Source organism: Euleptes europaea, chromosome 15, assembly GCF_029931775.1.
Source record: "Euleptes europaea isolate rEulEur1 chromosome 15, rEulEur1.hap1, whole genome shotgun sequence".
Taxonomy (NCBI): Eukaryota; Metazoa; Chordata; class Lepidosauria; order Squamata; family Sphaerodactylidae; genus Euleptes; species Euleptes europaea.
This window is the reverse complement of record NC_079326.1, coordinates 26,830,556-26,852,097: the sequence shown is the minus strand read 5'-3', so window position 1 is coordinate 26,852,097 and position 21,542 is coordinate 26,830,556. Positions and strand designations below refer to the sequence as shown.

Genomic DNA, 21,542 nt, shown 5'->3' with positions numbered 1-21,542 from the left:
TGCAACTTCATCAACACTACTGGTTCAGCCACCTGAGACAGCCACCCAAGGCAAAGATATTAAGGGAAAGAAACCACAGTTAAATGAATGGTGGCAGGCCATGCCCCAGAAAGCAAAACTACTCACATAATTCTGCTTTGTCAATTAATTTTTTTAGAAAATAGATGTAATATATTTACTGAGAGCATTTTTAGTCCACCTTTTTTCCAAAACTAAACCCAAAGCAGGTTAAAATGATAATAAAGCCATCAAAACCAGTGAACAGATCCAACAATAACTTCAAAAATAAGCAATATTAAAATCACCCCTGAATAATTCTACCCTACACAACTTGCAGAGCTCAGCAATATGGAAGCCTTTCTAACAGCTTCAGGAGTGAAAATTAGTAATGAGATGCAAATAGAGACATTCAAGTATAAGAAATAAAGTTGGATTTTATTAAGATTAACAAATTCTAAGACAAGGATTTCCTTGGGGAGCACAATACCTGATTAGAACTAGCTTTCTCCAGTCTGTCTATCATAATTTCAAACTGAAGTGGTTTGATTTCCATCTTCCGATTAAGCCTATTTAATAATGTCTCATCTTCTGAGTCCATATCATAATCAGGTTGCTCATTGTCCAGATTGAAGGCTAAAACAAAAAAAGAGAAAACATTAAAGCACACATTTATATTAATAACCAGCAAAGTATCAACGGAAAGGAAACAGGCCAACTAGCTCATTTCTCTGCCATCCCAGGAGACAGGACTTACACCTGCATCATGGGGTGGATCCAGGCACAGTCACGGGGTGGCCCACTTAGCTCCAGTCAACATCCTGCATGACCACCTAAATACTTGAGCTGCACACCCCTACCTTACACGAACACCTCTACAATTTTCCTTAGGATCCAAACTACAGGGTATATTTAGAAACTTCCCTAAATGACTAATAGAGTAAATTAAGCAAGATGCAGCATTTCCTACTATGGTTGACCCAAGAACCTATTAAATTTAGCCCGTATGAAACATGATTTAAAACTAAAACATCCTACTGCTACAGAACAATGAACCAGGCCACATTCAAAATCATTGCAATTCTATGATAATGTAGGCCAAATACACTTTTCTTAGTTCTAAGGTACAAAAACACGTATATACCTTTTAGATATATAAGGGACTGGAAGAAAAACCCAGAGAAATACGGGGGGGGGGGAATGTGTTCTCCATCTCAGAAGAATTTTTCCGTTTTTCAGATGGACAGATGTGTATTTCTGGACCACAGCCAGTATCAATTAACAAACAATTTTAAAAATCCAGAGAGCCAAAAATATTTGTGAGCTCTGCCTTTTTGTCCTTCAGTAATAAGAAATTTTACTTTTCCATCATCATATGAATGATGCCTCAGACTTCTTACAAATTCATCTACAATGAAAAATACAGAACTCTTCTCAAAAAGAGTTTCTGCCTTTCCTCCAAAGTAAATAAAAACTTCTTTACTGTTTTGAACCTAAAAGTAATGTAGTACATCTTTTTTCAGAAGCCACTCAGCAGCTTTGACAGCTATGGAAAAGAGAAAGAGAATCAATCAACTTACGTTGGATATGAATGAACTGTTTTGGTTGTTTAAACTCTCCTTTGTATAAGCGACTATAATAGTTGACATTGCTTTCTGCTTCAGGAACTGGAATAACCATGTTCTCTTTCTTTTCTCTGAAGACCTGCTGTGCTGAGATAGCTCGTTGCAAATGGTGTTCCTAAAAAGAGGAAGGTAATAGTTTAGACATCACTACATGATGAAAAAACACTAGCACCTTTTTTCTAGCAATAATATCCTCCACTATCATGTTGAAAATAGTTGTTAAATCTGGAGAGTACTTCATTTCAAGACAACAGGATACTTCCAACAAGCCAAAGAAAAAGCTGCTTCAATTTAAACAATTAAAATCTCTTGGCTGCCAATGCAGAATAAGAATACCCCCCAGGCAACAGGCTTTATAGAATGTTCTTTTTTCTTTGAAGCCACACATGACTACAATAAATGTGTGTGGGCAGGCAGACTAGTAAACATTTCTGTGGGCTAATTACTTTTGTAGATTTTTTTTTTTACAAGGCAGGTGTAATAAAAAGATATTTGGCAAAGAAGGAAAAAAGACATTTTGTAAAGTACTTCCTAAAAAGACAGGATACAGAGGGTAGAGACCATATTCACTTCTACAACTCTGCAGAAAACAATCAAAAGAAACCCAATCTAAGCTAATATTTATGATCTTATACTTCTGCATATTTTAATCACATGTATTAATTTTAAAAGACCAGATTTTTAAAAATCTCTCCCCCTTCACATGATACACAACGTTCCTGATTCAGTTCTACAGCAAAAATAATATTCCAAACTTTACTACAAAATAGATATGTTACTTCATCTTACTTGAATTCTTACAGAATCACACCTATATGCAAATAGTCACTTTCTGGGTCACTCAGGCAAACCTTAATATTTCTAACTCTCCATAGTGCTGAATATATCACATAGGCTATTAAATTTTCTAAACATCTTGATTCCTTCTGGGACTGTGTACCTTGTAGGCCATCATGCTATATATATACACATAACATGTATAGTTTGCTGTGTGCACACAATGCACAGGATTCCAGCACACACTTTCCTACTCCTAAGAGATACACTTGTAAGAAATTCATCTTCTAGGAACCATGCTTAGACTCCAACAAGATTCACAAAGTGATTTAGTTCCTATGCTTTTTTTAGTGATGTGCGCTCATTTTGCCACCAGGAAGCAAAATCAGAGATTAAGCCACAGAAACCCTGAAAGACACATACTTGCTGTATTAGCCCCGAGAACAAAGGGTAAAAAAGTACTGTCAGGGGTCATGTACCAACAAATGTTTAAAAAAAAACCCAGAGACTCACCAGGAATAAATGTATAATTTCTGACCTAACTACCTCAAACAACTCTTATATTGGAGGGGATCCACCCATCCTCCAAGTACCTTTCTCCTCCAGCCTAAGGCGTCTTCTTCCATGTTATATGGTTCTTCCTCCAATTGAAGAGCCACTTAAGTTGGAGGAAGGCTTCAAACTTTACCCAAAAGGATGCATGAGGGTATAAATAAATAAACAACAAACAAACTTTGGAGTGGTAGGAAGCATCTAGCAGTCCATTAGACAAGACTCACTGGAAAAGACAACAATGCTAGGAAAAGTTGAAGGCAGCAGTAAAGGAGGAAGACCCAACATGAGATTGAGTGACTCAATCTAGGAAGCCATGGCCCTCAGTTTGCAAGACCTGAGCAAGGCAGTTAACGACAGGATGTTTTGGAGGTCTTAGGGTCGCCATAAGTCAGAAGCAACTTGATGGTACTTAACCTGGACTCCCTGCTTCTGTCCAGTGAGAGTTATATCCTAGGTCTAGTAAAACAAAGACTAGTCGATCACGAGTTCCAGCGAAAATTTCCTTTAACGCCGCCAATTTGCTCACCACAATACTTTGGACTTCCACCTAATTTCCATTTAAACTACCTGGACTGTCTTGACAATCCTAAACTCAGGAAAGTCTTTATGCAAGCTAGGACTAATCCATTCCCTTCAGCGATCCTCCGTGGCAGATTCCTGAAAACACCTTACGCTGAAAGAGTCTGCAGATGTTGCGCAGGATGTCCTGACTCCCTGTCTCATAATCTTTTGGACTGCCATCTTTATGATTCCCCAAGGGGAAACCTAATAAAACCTATAGTTTTGAACTTCTCCTCAAATAATACGAAAATACTTTACAAACTATTAGCTGATAAGGACCCTGAGATAACTGAAAACTTGGCAAAATTTCTGATGATAGTAGTCAGCCGATGGGAATCTAGTCGAAAGTAGAATCATAATATTAAGGAATGATTTATATTAATTTTATTTTACTCTAACTTTTATCCTTTTATATACTGCAGATTGTACCATGCCAATAAAGGTATTTGAAATTTGAAAATTTGATGCTTAACACACACTCCCCAGTGGGTTTTACTCTTCATGTTCAAACACCTTTGAAAATGGAGTATATCTTGAAAAAAATTATATTCCACTACTGATGAAAACACTCAAAGAACAGATTGTTTCTATATCCACTATCTGGTTAGCTGTGGGTCAGATTACCACTAATACATGACCAGTATGCATATTTTGCATAGGTGAATGGAGGCATAACTGACTTTCACAATCAGAGCTAAGCCAACAACTGCTATTGGGCTTTTAGTAGAACAATCTCTGGCACTAGGTTTTCTCACATCACATCCTTTTAAGTAGGTTCATCAGATCTTTCAACAGAATTACATCAAATGTCAATGACAATTACCATAACAATAAAATTAACTGAACTATGTAAGCTTGAGCCACCTCTGAAGTAAGACATCTTGAACAGAATCCACTGCACAAGCCCAAAGGTTTTAAAGCCACTGAACCAATGAGAGAGGGAAATGCACAATTATGTTTCCAGTTTGATGAGATTTTGCATACATGTATTCACTCAAAGACTGGCTGCTTGCTGTTCTTCAGTGGGATGTTGCAGCAAAAATAGCTGAGGCATGCAAATTACATCCCTTACTGTTCATCATTTCTTCATATGATGCACAAAAAATGTTTCCCATATCCGTACAAGAATACTTAATCAGATAAAGAGATGACCTAATTCTCAAATTTATATTAGACAGATATACCAGAAAATATCATGACCTGTGAGAACACTATTACTTCACTGAAATAAAAAGACGTAAAATTGTAATTGTTTCCATATTTCTTTAATGGACACCTGTTATGGAAATCATTAATTCTACTCTCCTCCCAAAACTCACAACTAAAAATCTATAAAAATAAAAGAAGTTAAATGAAAGATAGGAAAGAAACGTCTCTGACTTTATAACACACACACATCCCGCCCATTTTCAACAAACCCGAAGGGAAGTTTCAACCTCAAGGAACACTGAAATAAAACCTTTTTCGAATTAGGTTTCAAATAATACTCTCACACAAATCTCAATACAGAAAAGCTGCATTCACCAATATGTATGCTCTAGACCAGGGATGTCAAACATAAGGCCCGCGGGCCAGATCCAGCCCCTTGAGAGCTCTTATCTTGCCCGCAAGGCAGCCAACCCCCTTCTCAATCTGGGCTGGCGAGGCATGGCCCGGCCTGACCAAGTGACATTTATGTTATTTCTAGCCCTCGTAACAATTGAGTTCAACATCCCTGCTCTAAAATGAGACCACTCCAGCTGATATATTTAAACATCTCCTTAAACATATTTAAAGGCCCACTACAAATGTACACACTATGGCTGGCACTCAGTGCAGTGTTTCTAAATGTAGAAGTATTTTTGACTGTGGAGTACAACTTTCTCACTTCCCACTGTACCCTGAAATGTACCCCAAATGCTGTTCCTGGGGGAATCCCCTCTGTCCAAAAAGCAGGTTTCAGAGTGGCATTTCAGGCTACAGAAGGATGGGGGAGGGAAGAAAGTGACACTTCCCAGGTAGAAATCCTTCCAGCCTAATACTTTTAACATTGCACATTCAGATTTCGGTTAGTCTTCAGCTACCAAATGTTATCTGCTCATCGGCAACCATGTCCTAAAAGGAGTATTTCCTGACCCATGCAACTCCTGTCTCTCTGATTTAAAACTCAGTCCCCACCTTTCATATACTACTCATTATAAGCAAACGATTAAGGACAAAAATCTCCATTTAAGAGTACAGCTGCATTCTGCCCGGACTGGTGGTACACAATCATGTGAAGTATCAAGCAGTGTATCTAACATAAAGCATTAATGTGATGCAGCACATAGACAGATGCCCCAGGAAACCTAGAAGTTTAGGTAATACTTTATTAAGTATTGCCTTTATTTCAATGCTCCCCAAAATTTCATTTTTTCCCAGGGCTTCAAAATGTCCATAAATTTTACATCTCTATTAACTGATTTTGCCAATTCCGTACACTCTGCTTGCATATTTTTGACTCTACCTACAAATCTCTATGACTCATATGCCACTCTGTAAAATGAAAATAACAGTGTCCTATTTCAACACAGTGCCATAGGAGACTTGTAACGTACTTATCACTTGTAATTTGCAATATGCAATAATATGTAATTAGGGTTGCCAACTCCAGGTTGGGGAAATGTCTGAAGTTGTGGGTTTAGAGATTGGGAAAGGTGGGGGTTGGCCCTCAGTAGGGTATAATGCCATAGACTCCACCCTCCAAAGAAACCATTTTCTCCAAGGGAATTGATCTCTGCCATCTGGAGATCAGTTGTAATTCCAGGAGATCTCCAGGCCCTGCCTGGAGGTTGGTTACTCTAAACCTAATACATAATTTTTAACTGTTCTCAAAATTCACATTTCCCTGATTTTTTGTGTGAATATAAAATATTGAACTTTTTATTCTAACTGTCCAACGTTAAAAGTTTACAAATAAACAACAGACAGCACAAATCTTGAAACATTAAAAAAAATATGAAATCCAAGTCTACATGGCTATTCAGTATTCTGTAATAAAATGCCAATGTTGACAGAGAACCCAGCCATTTGCTAAACAAGCTGTACACAGAGGGTTGGATCCAAAAATCTTCAATCACAGTTCTGCTAACAGAATCAATTTTTGTTACCTCTTTGTTCATAATGCACCCAAAATGCGCCTCCAGAAACCTTCTCTCTAGAGACAGGGGAGCTGCAAGAACTATGCAGGATATTGGAGGCTGGTGTGGGAAGGGAACACAAATTGTCCTGTCCCTTTCTTTTACAATTACTTCCTTCGATACATACACTGATTGAACCAACAGTGCAATTAATGGGGGAAACAATGCCTCTCAGCTGGTTGGATTTAATGGAAGATTTCTGCTGACTGGACAGGTGAAATTTCCCCCAATTTCTTACATTTTCTGGGGTTCTGCTACTATCAACCAGAAGCAAAATTTCAGGGGCTACGATGCAGAGGGAGGAAGGGCAAGGAAGTCACGTTCTGCTGATCAATTCTTATGTTAGCCCATCAGCAGACATTTAGTGGGATCTAAGCCCATGTTTCAGATTTTTTTCTCCAGATAAAAATAGTAACTGACCAACAGTTCAACCTCAACTTGCAATCTTGTGTACACTTTACCTAAAAATAAGTTATTTTGAATGTAAATATATGCAATATTTACTTCTTTATCAGTCCTAACGTTATTTTACAAAATAAAACTTATTGTTTGGAAATCAGTTAGCACATAACATTGTACTGTTTGGCATATTGTGAGGCACCTCCCTCACGGACCCTGTCTGTGAACTCCCTCACATCAGCTTGGGTCTTCCTCTCAGGAGCCTTCCCGAGCCTCAGAATGGGTCACGGAGGTGGTTCAAGCACCCTGTATGCCACGTTCCCTTCCCAAGTATACTTCAGCCTGCTTCTTCCACAGCCTCTGGGGAAAGCTCACTATTTAAAGGGTTATAGTTCTGCCCTCCTCTCCCCACCTCTCGCACCTAATCCCTTATAAAGGCAGGATCAAACCGCATCTTCTCCCTTTCCTGTGATTCTGGCTGCTCATTTGACAGCCGGGGTAAAGGAGGAGCCCTTCCAAGCTGCCCCTCCAGCAATCCTTACCACGCTCACCCTCATGGGCATATGGCCTGTTCCTGATGCTTCCTTCTCCTCCTCTGCCATCCGGGAGGCGGAGTCACTGGGGATCCTTCCTGAGGCTCTTCCAGTTTGTACGCATGGCTGTACCAGCCACCACCCTGCTCCCGGTGCAGCCCACTCTTTCCCACCGCCAACCCCTCAGGACTGGGTCAGCTGACTGGCAGTGGCTTGTTTCTTTCGGCAGCAAGGTAAGGCTTTTCACTACCCATCTCTGATGCCAGCTGTCCCACCATTGTTCTGACCATGACGGGAGAGGGGGTTGAGGCAGGCCAGAACAGTCCAGGTCTGGCATTGGACCCAGGTAGTACAATGCTAGTTTATTCCTCTCATAAAAAATTTTAAGATGAAAGCAGAAAACACACATTCTGTGATACCCAAAAAAAAGCATATCATTTGGACAGGAACAGACTCAGACAGTCACAACAGGACTAGCAACTTATTTGGATACTGTATTACATTTTGTAAAACTGAAATCATTTACCTGTTCACAGTATATTATTACATATATTACAGCATATTAAATGTGGACAAAATTGCTCATAATTTAAACATATCCTTGAAAACACTGACCATTTTTCCAGTTGCCTAGCAACCCCTACAAACATTGTGAAAACTACACTAACATTGGGAAGTTTGGGGGAAAGTGACAACACAGATGAAAAAGATGGTGGTGGCAGGAGGAGGAGACAATGGGGGGGGGAGGGAATGACAAAGGCAGTAGAGGTAGGGAGAATGAGGAGCAAGAGGGAGACCAGAAGGGAGGGAGGGAGGCAGCATCAGCAGGAGGCCTGGGGAGCAAGAAGAGAGTTGCCAGAGGATCAGAGGCCAGTGCGGAAGACGGAGGTCTTCTCCCCATTCTGCTCGTGGGTTATCTGCTTGTTATGCTCTTCTATAAAAATCTTCATATTACTCACTTAAAGGGAGTAAAGCCATGTCTTGAAAAGAATTTCACTCCTTCCCAAATATTTCAATCAATTTTTTCCCAGTGCTCCCCCAAATTCTCAGTTTTTTACCCTGGAAATTAAAAAACAAAAATCCCTTGGTGATAAAATGTCCAGAACCCTCCCCTAATTTTTAAAGGTCTTCACATGTAATCCAAATAAATTCCAAGCAAAGGGATAAAAAAATCAAGAGGAGGGAATATGCAGTTTTGATCAGTGTGGTAATAATACGTAAAAGTAGAATCACATATATTCACACGCCTACACTATGTGGACTCTCTGGTCCCTTTAGTAAATATTCTCTCTTGATACACTTGTAAGTTGATGATGAATGCTCATGGACCATTTCCAGTCACATGCAGTGAGTGCACCATGTTTGCTTTCCTCCCTGAGGACAAGATGGACTTCACATGTCAGAAGTGTAAGTTGATAGGGCTCTTAGAGGAGAAGCCTGGAGGAAAGGATTACTACTCTCTATGAGATCAAGGAAGGGGAAGATTTTATTAACAGAAGCCTGGAGGCCCTGCACAGGGAAGGGGAGACCAGTCACAGGGTCAACAGCATGGTTGACTGTCCTAACAAGAGTCCTCAGAGTGGTACAGCACAAACCCAAAGGTGTCGAGCAAGACAACACTCAGTGCCATTAGGAATTGATTCCAGGTTCTTGGCCGTGGCAGCAGAGCCGGAAACACTGCCAGCAGAAAAATCACAAACAAAAGGACGACAGAGGGAAGAGGACAGGGGGATATGAAGAAATGGCACTGGAAGGAAAAGGAAAGTGTTAGTAATAGGTGACTCCCTGCTGAGGGGTATGGAATGTCATGTGACCAGGCCTGACACACACACCCCGCCCCCGGGCCCAAGAGGTATGTTGCTTGCCAGTGTTGAAAATTAAAGATACTGTAGACCGGACACCCAAACTGGTCAAACCTACAGATCATTACCCATTTGTAATGGTCAATGTGGGAACCAACGACACGGCTGTGAACACCACTGAAAACATCAAGGCTGACTATGAAGCTCTCGGAAGGAAGCTGAAGGGAATGGGGGAACAGGTCCTTCCTGTCAGAGGAAGGGAATGCAATAGGACCAAAATATAATGGAGATGAACCACTGGCTGGTTGGTGGTACCAGCAGGAGAGATTTGTATTCTGGGACAGTTGGCTAAGTTTTCTGGATGGCAATCTACTAGCACACAATGGACTTCACCTTTCAAGATCAAGGAAGAATGTGTTTGGGAGAAACCTGGAGAGGATACATCAGGAGGACTTTAAACTTTACACACCACCAGAGGAAGGAGATAACTAATATAGGGATTTGAATGAAGGATAGCAGACAGAAGAGGCCCACCTGGGAGGGCCGGGTCTAAAATAGCTGAAGGTGTGGGGCTTCAGGTGTCTATGTACCAATGCCCAAAGTTTGGGCAATAAGAAGGACAAGCTTGAGCTTCTAATGCAGACAGAGGGGTATGATTTAGTAGACATTACAGAGACTTGGTGGGATGATTTCCATGACTGGAATGTAGTAGTAGATGGATATGAGCTCCTCAAGAAAAACCGAGAAGGTGGAGTGACACTGTATGTGAGGACAGGGTTTGCTTGTCAAGAAATACTGGAGGAGAAAGAGGGTGACAACTAAGTGGAAAGTATCTGGGTGAGGATAAGGACAAACAGTATGGTGGCTGGAGTCTGCTACAGACCTCCTGACCAGGGTGGATGTTGCCCTTCTTTGAACAGCTTGACAGGGTGTCCAAACAACATGACCCAGTAGTTATGAGTGACTTCAACTTCCCTGATGTGTGCTGGGACACAAATTCTGCAAAGCGTCCACAGTCACACAACTTTCTGAAATGCCTGGCCAACAACTTCCTTCATCAAATGGGTGGAAAGGTACCAGCTGGATATTAGGAAAAATGTTTTTACTATAAGAGTTGTTCAACAGTGGAATCAGCTACCTAGGGAGGTGGTGTGAGCTCCCCCTCACTGGCAATCTTTAAGCAGAGGCTGGACAAACACTTGTCAGAGATGCTCTAGGCTGAACCTGCATTAAGTGGTGGGTTGGACTACATGGCCTGTATGGCTTCTTCCAACTCTATGATCCCTAGCAAAGTTGCAAAATGTTTAGTAGTGGGTTGGACTAGATGGCCTGTACGGCTTCTTCCAACTCTATGATTCTATGATCCCTAGCAAAGTTGCAAAATGTTTAGATATCCTGCATTAATGACAGAACAAATCACTTAACAACATAACTATTATTTGCACCTGCTCAAGTTGGTGGGTAGATGATTCATTCAGTTTCATCAGCATAGGTCCCTCCCCCACCCACGCACACACACCTTTTGAAAGATGTGTAATAAAAGGCTATATTTCCTTTTTGTGTGAATTTTCAGCATTCTTAAATTTCTGATGGATTCATGTCTCATGCAACTTCTATGGTTTGCTAGAAAGCATTCAAATTACAAGTGTTATCCTTCTTCATTAGGTCACACAACTAATTTGACTGAATCTGGTTGTGGTGTGATTAATGCAATTTTGAACTTTATGACATTTTGCTTAATTAACACTTTACAACATAATTACAATGGAGCAATTCATGTATTTATTGGGATTTTTGGTCTCTGAAGGTATTAAATTGAGCTTCAATTAGCCTACAAGGTTACTTTGACATCAGTGGGAATTTCTACTGTCATGCTTTTTAAAAACCTTAAAACTGATCTAAAACTCTTTTAATCTATCAAAGTATATTCTGTGTCAGTCTTGCTTCAGTAATACAGTGCTACCTTTCTTACAATCTATGCATGTGAATAAATACATGTGTAATTTAACTTTTACAATATAAAGACTGCTCACCCACATATGTGCAAAACTCCAGAAAATACAAGAGTCCATTACATCCTCACTCATAACGGTAAATTGGCTAGCCCCTGTTAGGATCATGAATGTAGCACAATGAAGCCACCCACAAGCCAGGAAAGTCTACGTACTTGGAGGCTCCCAAGCTTTACAGAAAAACATAACTTTGTAAATTAACCAATAAGAAACATGCCAAAAACACGTGTAGGGGATTGAGTATACTATACCAGGAATGGAATTTTGAAAGCAGCTAACAGTCAGGTAAAAGGGGGGGGGTTAGCTTTAGTTCCTCACAATAGACTCCTAGAAGGGGAGACTGACGGAGGTTTCTGAACAGTCCTGTCCCACAACTCTTCATTCATCTACAGTGTGTGCCTTTTAATAGAAAAGTTTCTGACTTCTGGACCAATAATGAAAGCAGCACAGAATGAAAGAAAACTCTTCATTCCATAGGGAATCTCTAGACATCTCCAAAATATGCTTTCTCCCACACATCCAAAAAATAATAAGGAAAGTTAGGAAACAATCCCAACATGCTTGCTTACAGGCTGAATAGAAGTAAATCGCTTACACATTCCATTCAATCTATAATGTAATTGTTGGGGGAAAAGAAATGCGCATATTGCTGTGGTTAATGGTAGAAGGGGAAGGGCAGGCTCCCTACTTCCCCACACTCTTTCCAACACAAGCACAATGGGTCTATAACGCCACAGCCCTGCTTTTGCAAACAAACGTTGTACAAACACAAAACCAAACACAAACTGTCACAAAGGAAATGCAAGCAAACAATTAGAGATATGAGGGACATATGCTAAACATACTGTATCAAGTCCAACAATAAGAAATTCGTTAAGTACATTAGGAGCAGGAAACCAGCTATGGAAACAGTTGGAATATTGGATGACCATGGAAGTAAAGGAATACTAAGGGACGATAAAGCGAATGCTCAGAAGCTAAATGCATTCTTCTCATCCATCTTCACTGTTTAAGATATAGATCAGATGGCTTTTCCTGAACAGATGTTTTGGGGAGAGAAGAATGTAGGAAGCTCTAGAATGTACAGACAAACTTCAAACTAACACCGGGACCAGATGGTATTCATCCTAGAGTTCTTCAAGAACTCAAATGGGAAATTGCTGAACATCTAACGATGATACGTAACATGTCCCTTAGATCAGCCTCTGTAGCAGAGGCCTGGAGAATGGCCAATGTAACACCCATTTATAAAAAGGGTTCTGGGGGGGGGGGGAGACCCAGGAAACTACAGGCCAGTTAACACCTGTTCCAGGTAAATTGATGGAAGGCATTATTAAAGATAGAATTGTCAAGCATATAGAAGGGCAAACCCTCCTGATCAAAACCCAACATGACTTTTGTAAAGGTGGGTCCTGTCTCACTAAGTTTTCAGAGTTTTTTAAAAGTGTCAATAAACATGTGGACAGCAATGAGCCTGTAGATACTGTGTATTTGGGTTTCCAAAAAGGCTTCTGACAAAGTCCCCCACTGAAGACTGCTAAGCAAGCTTCACAGTCATGGGATAAAAGGAAACTCCTCTTATGGATTGAGAGCTGGCTAAAAAATAAGAAGCAGCGAGTAGGAATAAATGGTCAGTTCTTATCATGGAGGGATGTGGGCAGATTTGGGATCGATGCTTTTCAACCTGTTCATCAATGACCTGGAGCTGGGGGTGAACAGCGAGGTGGCCAAGTTTGCAGATGTCACTAAATTATTTAGGGTGGTTAAAGCAAAAATGGATTGTGAAGAGCATCAAAAGGCTCTCTCCAAACTGGCAGAATGGGCATTAAAATGGCAAATGAGATTCAATGTGAGCAAGTGTAAAGAGATGCATGTTGGGGCAAAAAATCCCAACTTCACATATACACTGATGGGATCTGTGCTGGCAGTGACAGACCAAGAAAGGGATCTTGGGGTGGTAGCAGTGTGCAGCTGCTGTGAAAAAGGCAAGTTCCATGCTGGCCACAATTAGACAAGGAATAGAGAATAAAACAGGTGTTATCATACTGCCCTTATACAAATCTATAGTGAGACCACACTTGAAATATTGCGTACAGTTCTGGTCACCACATCTAAAAAAGGATACTGCAGAGCTTGAGAAGGTGCAGAAAAGAGCAACAAAATGATCAGGGGGCTTGAGCAACTGCCCTAAGAGGAGTGGTTAAAAAGCTTAGGGCTGTTTAGCTTTTAAAAAAGGCAGGTAAGGAGAGTCATAATAGAGGTCTATAAAAGTATGCATGGTGTGGAGAGAGTGGACAGGGAGAAGCTTTTCTCTCTCTCTCTCATACTAGCATGCGAGGTCATCTGCTGAAGCTGAAGGGTGAGAGATGCAAAACAGACAAAAGTATTTATTCACACAATGTGGAACTCCTTGACCCAGGATGTGGTGATGGCTGCCATCTTGGAAGGCTTTAAGAGGGGAGTAGACATGTTCATGGAGAATAGGGCTATCCATGGCTATTAGTCAAAATAGATACTAGTCATGATTTATACCTATTCTTTTCAATATCAGAGGAGCATGCCTATTACATTAGGCGCTATGGAACATAGGCAGGATAATGCTCGTCATCTTGTTTATGGGCTTCCTAGAGGCACCTGGTTAGCCACTGTGTGAACAGATTGCTGGACATGATGGGCCTTCTTCTGATCCAGCATGGCTTCTCTTATGTTCTTAAGTGTATGGAATGTTATCCCCATAGCCCAGTTGTGTGTGGGGGTGGGGAGGAACGCCACCCAAAAAAGTGGTACAGGACTTTATCCCCACAGAAGTGCTTTTGGTAGGTGGTGGTAGACAGCAGCAAGAAGTAAATTCAGTTACTCCTCACCCCGTCCCAACAACAGTACTTCCTCCAAACCTAATTAATCAGTACCCCTACTCACATTACTATTTAAGCTGAACAGAGGGCACAGTCCTTAACAGGGTACACCTCTACAACTACATTCTCATTCTAATTGCCACAGAATGAATGTATCCTACCTACAATAGTCATTAAGTCATTTTGAAGCTCAGGATCTCTTTAAAATGTAGGGTGCTGCATAGTAAGCCTAGCAGAAGTACAGATATAACTGATGGTTAAATGAGATCTTGAGCTTCAAAACGAGCCCATAATGACAGCTTCAGGTAGAATCTCTCATTCTAGGGCAAGCATCACAGGATATTTTATGGGAAATGTGACCTTGAACAATTTTTGGGAGGATGCAACCTTAGAACAAAGTTCCCCCCAGTGATAGCTTTTTAAAAATTGGCTTCATTTAAATTTCAGCACGTATAATGACTGCCAAATGTCAAGAAACTCTGTGGCTATGATGCTATACTCGTGTTCTAACATTTGCTGATTTCACATGGAATGACCCAAAATGTTACAGCCAAGGGTAAAAATTAATTATTTAACCACCATAGTTTCATAATTATTGCTTAATTTGTTTCATGAACAGTAGCAGGTCAGACTTTGCTAATAACGCATCATAGCTTTCATATATCCTTCTTCCCCTACCTATAAAGAGAGATATCCCAAGATCAAAATTTATATTATCGCAACATGAGAGTGGTATTATACTAAATTTGTTTATAAAATAAAATACTGTATTTCACAAAATACATTTCCTGTACCAGTCCCCAACTTAATTCTGGCATGCAACTTGACTCATGCGTGATTTAAATGAGTTGTTGGTGGGACTGAAAAGATTATCTGTGTGACTTCACATGTACCCAGCATCACATGTCAATCAATCCTAAATTGGACTGCTATATGCACACTGTAATAGGCCTTGACTCCATTCTAAGAGAAAGATGCGCTAAAAATAACTTACATAAAGTGGTTGCATGGGCAACATTAATACACTAGAACACTGGTTCCCAACCAGGGGTCCATGGACCCCCAGGGGTCCACGAGAACTAAATTAAGGTCCACAAAACAAAGTTATAAACCCATAATAAATTAATATTTTCAATTAAAAGTTCTCTATTATAAATATATATATATTCAAATATTATTCTAAGTTTAATGTTTAACTAACAGTTATGATTAAAGTTTATTTTCAAATTCCCAGAATTTTTATTTTGAACCTTGGGGTCCCTGCACCGAACAAAAAAGTCCTAGTGGTCCCTGGTCAAAAAAAGGTTGGGAACCACTGCACTAGAACAACACAAAAGACTACAGCTCTCCAACCATCTAACTTGGCAGAACTAACGGCAGAGGGGCTAGGTATGTTCAACGACACACAAGTAGGACCTCCTTGCTTAAATCCAGAGTCAGTCAGGAGAGTTTTTGCCACCTCACACCTGCAAGGTAAACACAAAAAGCAGAGGTGCTGAGGAACGATGTGAAGAAGGAAATAAAAACAGGCTGGGAGAGGACAGAAGTCTTTCTCTCAATTTTTGAGGCTGCTTTGAGGAGAAAGGCAAAGAGTACTCTCAGAAGCTGCACTCCCTGTTGAGGCAGGAAGCAAAACTGAAACTGGGCAACTGCCACCCAGGAGACAAGAATTTGAAGAAACTGTTCCTGCCTCCCTGAGTAACTGGTGGAAATCGCCCATTCCAAGATACCTAAATCAGGGGTGGGGAACTTTTTTTCTGCCAAGGGCCATCTGAATATTTATAATATCATTCACGGGCCAAAGAAGATTATCAACTTAAAAATTAGCCTGCTATATTCTTGGGCGGTCCTAGCAGCTCCATAGCTAACGACTCTTCTTCAAGGGGGGGAAAAGGTTCCTTTTCTCGGCAAAACAAACTCACATCCATCTTGAATAGAGGCTATTCCTGTCCTTGGGAGGGGGTGGATCACCACAAAGGGCCAGACCAAATGATTTCGCAGGCCTTATACGGCCCGCGGGCCTGACGTTCCCCACCCCTGCCCTAAATTGATGGTGATCCAACTGAGCATGCTTTTTTGACTTAATTAGTAAATAAAACTTTTACCATATGCCATATTAATTGTAAGCACTATATAAACAGTTTGCCACATTGCCATGCTGGCTAGGGTTTATCCAGAATATCAGCATGCCATCCAGTGCCTGTTTGGCCCATTAACTGACCCAGCTTTCCAGCTTTTTTTTTAACCAACAAAGCTCTCAGCTGTCAACAACAGAGATACAGGCACAATGTTAATATAGTTTTATGCTTAATTTATTTATTACAAAACATTAAGCTGCCTTTCCACCCAAGGCAGCAAAAAATAACAACATTAAAACAGGCTTTAAAAAAACGTATAACAATTAAAAACAATTACAACAAAAGACACAGAAACAAACAGGAAGTGGGGTCAATGAGACTGAGCAAGGGAAAGCCAGACAAAATCTGCTGGTGGAAGGGGGTATGTGAATCTCCCTAGGGAGGGAATTCCATGATATTGGAACCACAACTAAGAAGGCCCTTTCTCAGGTTGCCACCCATTTAGCCTCAGGTAACAGGGGCAACTGAAGCAGAACCTTCAAAGATTACCGTAGTAGTCGAGTAGGTTCATATGGGTGTAGGCAGTCCTTAAGGTATGTTGGCCCCAAACAAAATGATGGCTTCCGTTTTACTCTACTATAAATCAAATTATTTGTTTCTTTCACAATTTTTTTCCAAATTTTTTTGATTTTTTTACACGTCCACCATACATGCATATATGTTCCTCTTTCTTTACCACATTGTATATAGGTTTTCTCTAATTTCATTGGTTATTGTAAATTTTAATTCCCTCTTCCATAAATTTTCCCATATGTCCAGATCAATATGGTATGAGAAGGAAAAGATAAATAGGGATTTTAAAACTCACATGATATCTAAGATGAATATGTTGGAAATGTGGTAAAGAAAGAGGAACATATCTGCATGTATGGTGGACGTGTAAAAAAATCAAAAAAAATTGGAAAAAAATTGTGAAAGAAACAAATAATTTGATTTATAGTAGAGTAAAACGGAAGCCATCATTTTGTTTGTTGGGAATCCCACCAAATAATATTTCTGACCAGGACAGATTTGCCAATATAGCTTTGCTGCTGCAAGAATTGTGATAGCTAAAGTATGGAAACAAGTAAATAAACCTTCAATTATAGACTGGAGAGAGAAATTATGGTTATATATGAGGATGGCCAGACTAACGGAATTTCTGCATGGAAAAGATATGGAAGAATTTAAACAAACATGGTCTAAGGCCACCTCATATTGGGATAAGATGGCAAAAATGGATCTTACGATATTATTTAGTGAGTTATAGAAAAATAATGTTTAAATAAACTTAATTTTTTTAAGATAATAGGTAAAAAAAAACTATCCAGACACTTCTTCGGAAGTCGGGTGAAGGGTCACTTTTCAGTGGGTGTAGGGGAAAGGGTATTATTAGATATTTTGACGGACTATGATTGTATTCAATATGTTGTAAATACCCTTTCACAATTTTCTTTTCCCCCCTAATATTATTGTATTTTTTTTCTTTTTTTTCTTACTTCTTAACTTTTCTGTTAATGTTTTATATATATATATATATATATATATATATATATATATATATATATATATATATATATATATATATATATATATATATATATATATATATATATATATTTTGTATGTTTGGTTAAAATTTAATAAAAATTCATATAAAAATATTGATAAGGTTGTAAAATCCTCAATCACCTGGATTACAGGAGGTGAGCAGTGATTTTTCCAGTGTCGTACTATAAGTCTTTTAGCAACAGTAAGGGCATGGAAGGTCCATTTTCGCTGACCATCAGTTAGCCTCCAAGAGACAGGCAAGTAGTTTAAAAATACATAAGCATCTTCAAAGATCAATGAACATTCTCATACAAAATTGATATGAGCAATTACTTTTTCCCAAAAAGACCAAGTAACTGAACAGTCCCAAATGTTTAGGAGATGCATATTTGTAAGTTATAGTGCCAAAAATTAGACAGTTTAGTTAGTCCTTTACTAAAAAGGCATTGTGATATCTATCCTAAACTTAATTTTTTGCTTAATAAGCCGCAGCTTAAGGTCCACAGAAACGGCAGGTATGAAGTTTAGGGCCATACCTCATCACTTTGGCAATAAAAGGAAATCTAGCACCTCATTCCATTAATTCCTAAGATTTTGGATATTATATTTATTAATCAACATCAAATATTTATAAAGATGTATTGTAGGCTCGGTTTTCTGCAATGATTCAATGAGAGTTTCCAAGAGATCCTTAAACACTTAGTGCTGCAGGGCCATATTTAGATACCAACAAATGTTGTAGTTGTAAATACAGCCATGCAACAGAGGTTGACAAGTCTTATCTAGACCTCAGCTGTGCCATAATTCTCTAACTGCAGAAACTGCAGAAGGAACAGGATCGATTTCAGTATGAATAGACCCTACGGCATTCCAGAACAGAAGACTGGCATGATATGGTCCTTGCAACTTATTTCAGTTAGAATTATGCACCAAATGAAACCTCTGGACACTCTTCAAGGGCAGCCCCATGTACAGTGTAGTCTATCTAATATCTAATCTAGATATTACCAGGGTATGCACGACAGTGGCAAGATCTTTTTTGCCCAGGACAGGCAGCTGCTTGTTCACCAGTCAAAGCTTTGTTTATGCAATAGAATGCATGTATAAAAACAGAACCATTCCACCCTCCCTTAGTCCTAGACAATGCGGGAAGTCATGGCTATACGGACAGGGTCTGCAGGAGCAATTGATAGCTCCATTTGTGATTTCTGCTTTAGTCTTTAGTCTTTAACTGGATTTTGAAAGTAATTTCAGGCAAAAGCATCTCATGTCTTCTTGTGAATTTCCAAATTATTCCAAAAAACAACACTCTCTTTAGGGAGAAAAGAAATATTAAGTCCTCACCGAGCTTTACCTGTTAAGTCTGAAAAAACCAGAAAAACAAGGTAATCTTTACATGTTTCAGAACTGGAAAATAGTATTAGATGGTGCACTAGCAAGTAAAAAACACACAAAAGAGAGTGGCACTACCTAGTAGACAGAGGACATGAAATCAATCCCAGTTTGTAAGGGCAACAGCTACTTGGAGAATCCCTTTCCTTTATTACTAATTCACATATTGCAAGTATGACATTTATTTGTGAAAGTGGCATATTGGGAAGAATCTGGCTTACCTAAAAATCTAAATAAAATAAAAGTGACGGCTTTGTAATTACTTTCTTTTGACACAGCCACATTTCAGATATTTTTCCTGGGATTTACTAACACTGAATGCTCATTAAACTCTGAAGTCTAGACCAAACGTTTTGCACAACAGGACTTTCTTCCTTTTAGCTGTATACTCTGAGCCAGTATCATCACATCATATCAATTCTAACAGCAGTCAGCCAAATCTGAGGATATTTACATCCAGTGACTGGAACCATGAACAGACAAATCTTTCTGCAAACCTAAAAAATGCTCCAGGTTTGCAACAAAAACACTACAGGGTTTTAAAAAACCTCAAGGTTAAAAGGAGTGTCTGTAGCTTTAATAAACAGAAGCCCTCAGTGGCCATTGCTAGGCAACCACAGCATTTCCTTCTAGGGGGAGGAAAAGAAGAAATAGTGTGGGGAGGATATAGAGAGGAAAGTGAGGTGCCCCCTGCACAAATCCTTGAGATTTCCCTACCATGCAAGTGGACCTGGCCCAGTGGTTAGTACCACACAACTGGGCTGTAGTTTTCCTAGGTAGAGGCTGCTGGGGGCGGGGGCTGAAGACTGAGGGGCAGATAACTAGGTTGGCTGTTGGGTGGGAAGGAGAAGAAAGCAGGAAAAGAGGGGAGGCTATGGGGACTTTTAGGAGGGAAAGAAGAAATAGTAGAGGCGGGGGAAATTAGAACCCTCTCTGCAAGTCCTTGCAGGTTCCCAATGTTATTCCTATTACTTGATGAACTTCCATATACTGATCTTCAGCATATGCTTTGATTGGGTATGCCAACAAAACGTATATCCAGGTTCTACAATTTTAAGCAGCAGGGTGGAGTAGCAATGTAGTCAGCCATTGGAAAGGTCTTTCCATTGATCCATCAACCAAAAGTGCTAATGGTCTTGGATCTTGTCCTCCTTCCCACAGTACTGACTTCCAATCCCTAGAAAGCTGATTCCTGGGATCAAAGAACCCATGTGAAGTAACAGCCACATGGGTCTGTGGGCTGCAATGCATAGGGAGAAAATGGTGAAATTGTGCTTCTGCCATTTCCATCTTCACTGACAGATAGAAGGTGCAATTTTCTTCCCTTACTTCACATGGATTCTGTAATCCAAGAAACCAACTTTGCTAGGGCTGGAAGACTCTGCTGGAGCCAAAGGAATGTGGTAAAGATCCACAATCCTCACATGAGTGGATTGCTGAATCCAGCCCTGTGACAGTAAGGTTCAGTTAAATTTTATACTGCTAATCTTCTGTAGAAAAATATAGTTACATACATTTTTCCTTTATAAACATTTTTTCACATCACTGGGTTCCCACAATTGTATCTTACTGTGAAAAAGAAGCTTTCACCTAGGGCACTAGGGGGGGGGGGGAATCCTGCATATGCATGAGAAGTGTTTGTTCAAGGGAGTGCATGTGTGCACAGATCTCATTGAGTGTGTTGGTCTAGTGTGAGACGCCAAGGAAAGCTTGGCTATCTGGCTGGTACACCGGCCGCCTAATGCACCAGCAGATACCCTGCCGGGTGTGCTGGAGGTGGTAGCAGGGTGGCCTTGGAGTTTCCCAGACTGTTATTCTTGGGAGATTTCAATGTCCATGCTGATGTTGCCTCTTCTGCGCTGTCCTTGGACCTAGTGTCTTCCATGGTAGCGCTGGGGTTCTCCCAAATTGTATTGGGTCCCACACATCATGCGGGCCACATGCTGGATTTGATCTTTGGGATAGAGCAGGGGTCTCAAAACTGCGGCTCCAGAGCCGCATGCGGCTCTTTGGCCCGTTGAGTGCGGCTCTCCAAACTTGGTTCGGAGCTCCTGCTCGCGCCGGCAGCCGGGCTGCGGAGCTGGCGCGCCTGAGAGAGAGAGAGAGCGGGTGCGCTGTCTTCCCCCCCCCCACCACGGAGAATGGCCGGGTCCCCCTTTCCCTTGCCCTCAATGGTTGGAGGCTAAAGCCTCCCCTCTAGCCGCGCGA

At 40.4% G+C, this 21,542-nt stretch overlaps 1 protein-coding gene across 1 annotated transcript in view; it reads right to left on the bottom strand.

The window, feature by feature from the left end:
• The window catches only part of EPC2 (enhancer of polycomb homolog 2), a 65,204-nt gene that overhangs the window by 28,004 nt on the left and 15,658 nt on the right, over positions 1 to 21,542 (bottom strand). The window contains exons 2-3 of the mRNA XM_056861113.1: positions 1,578 to 1,737; positions 488 to 633 (exon numbers count right to left, since the gene is read on the bottom strand). Coding sequence (XP_056717091.1) covers positions 488 to 633; positions 1,578 to 1,737 — 306 coding nt within the window. The remainder of the gene's footprint in view (positions 1 to 487; positions 634 to 1,577; positions 1,738 to 21,542) is intronic.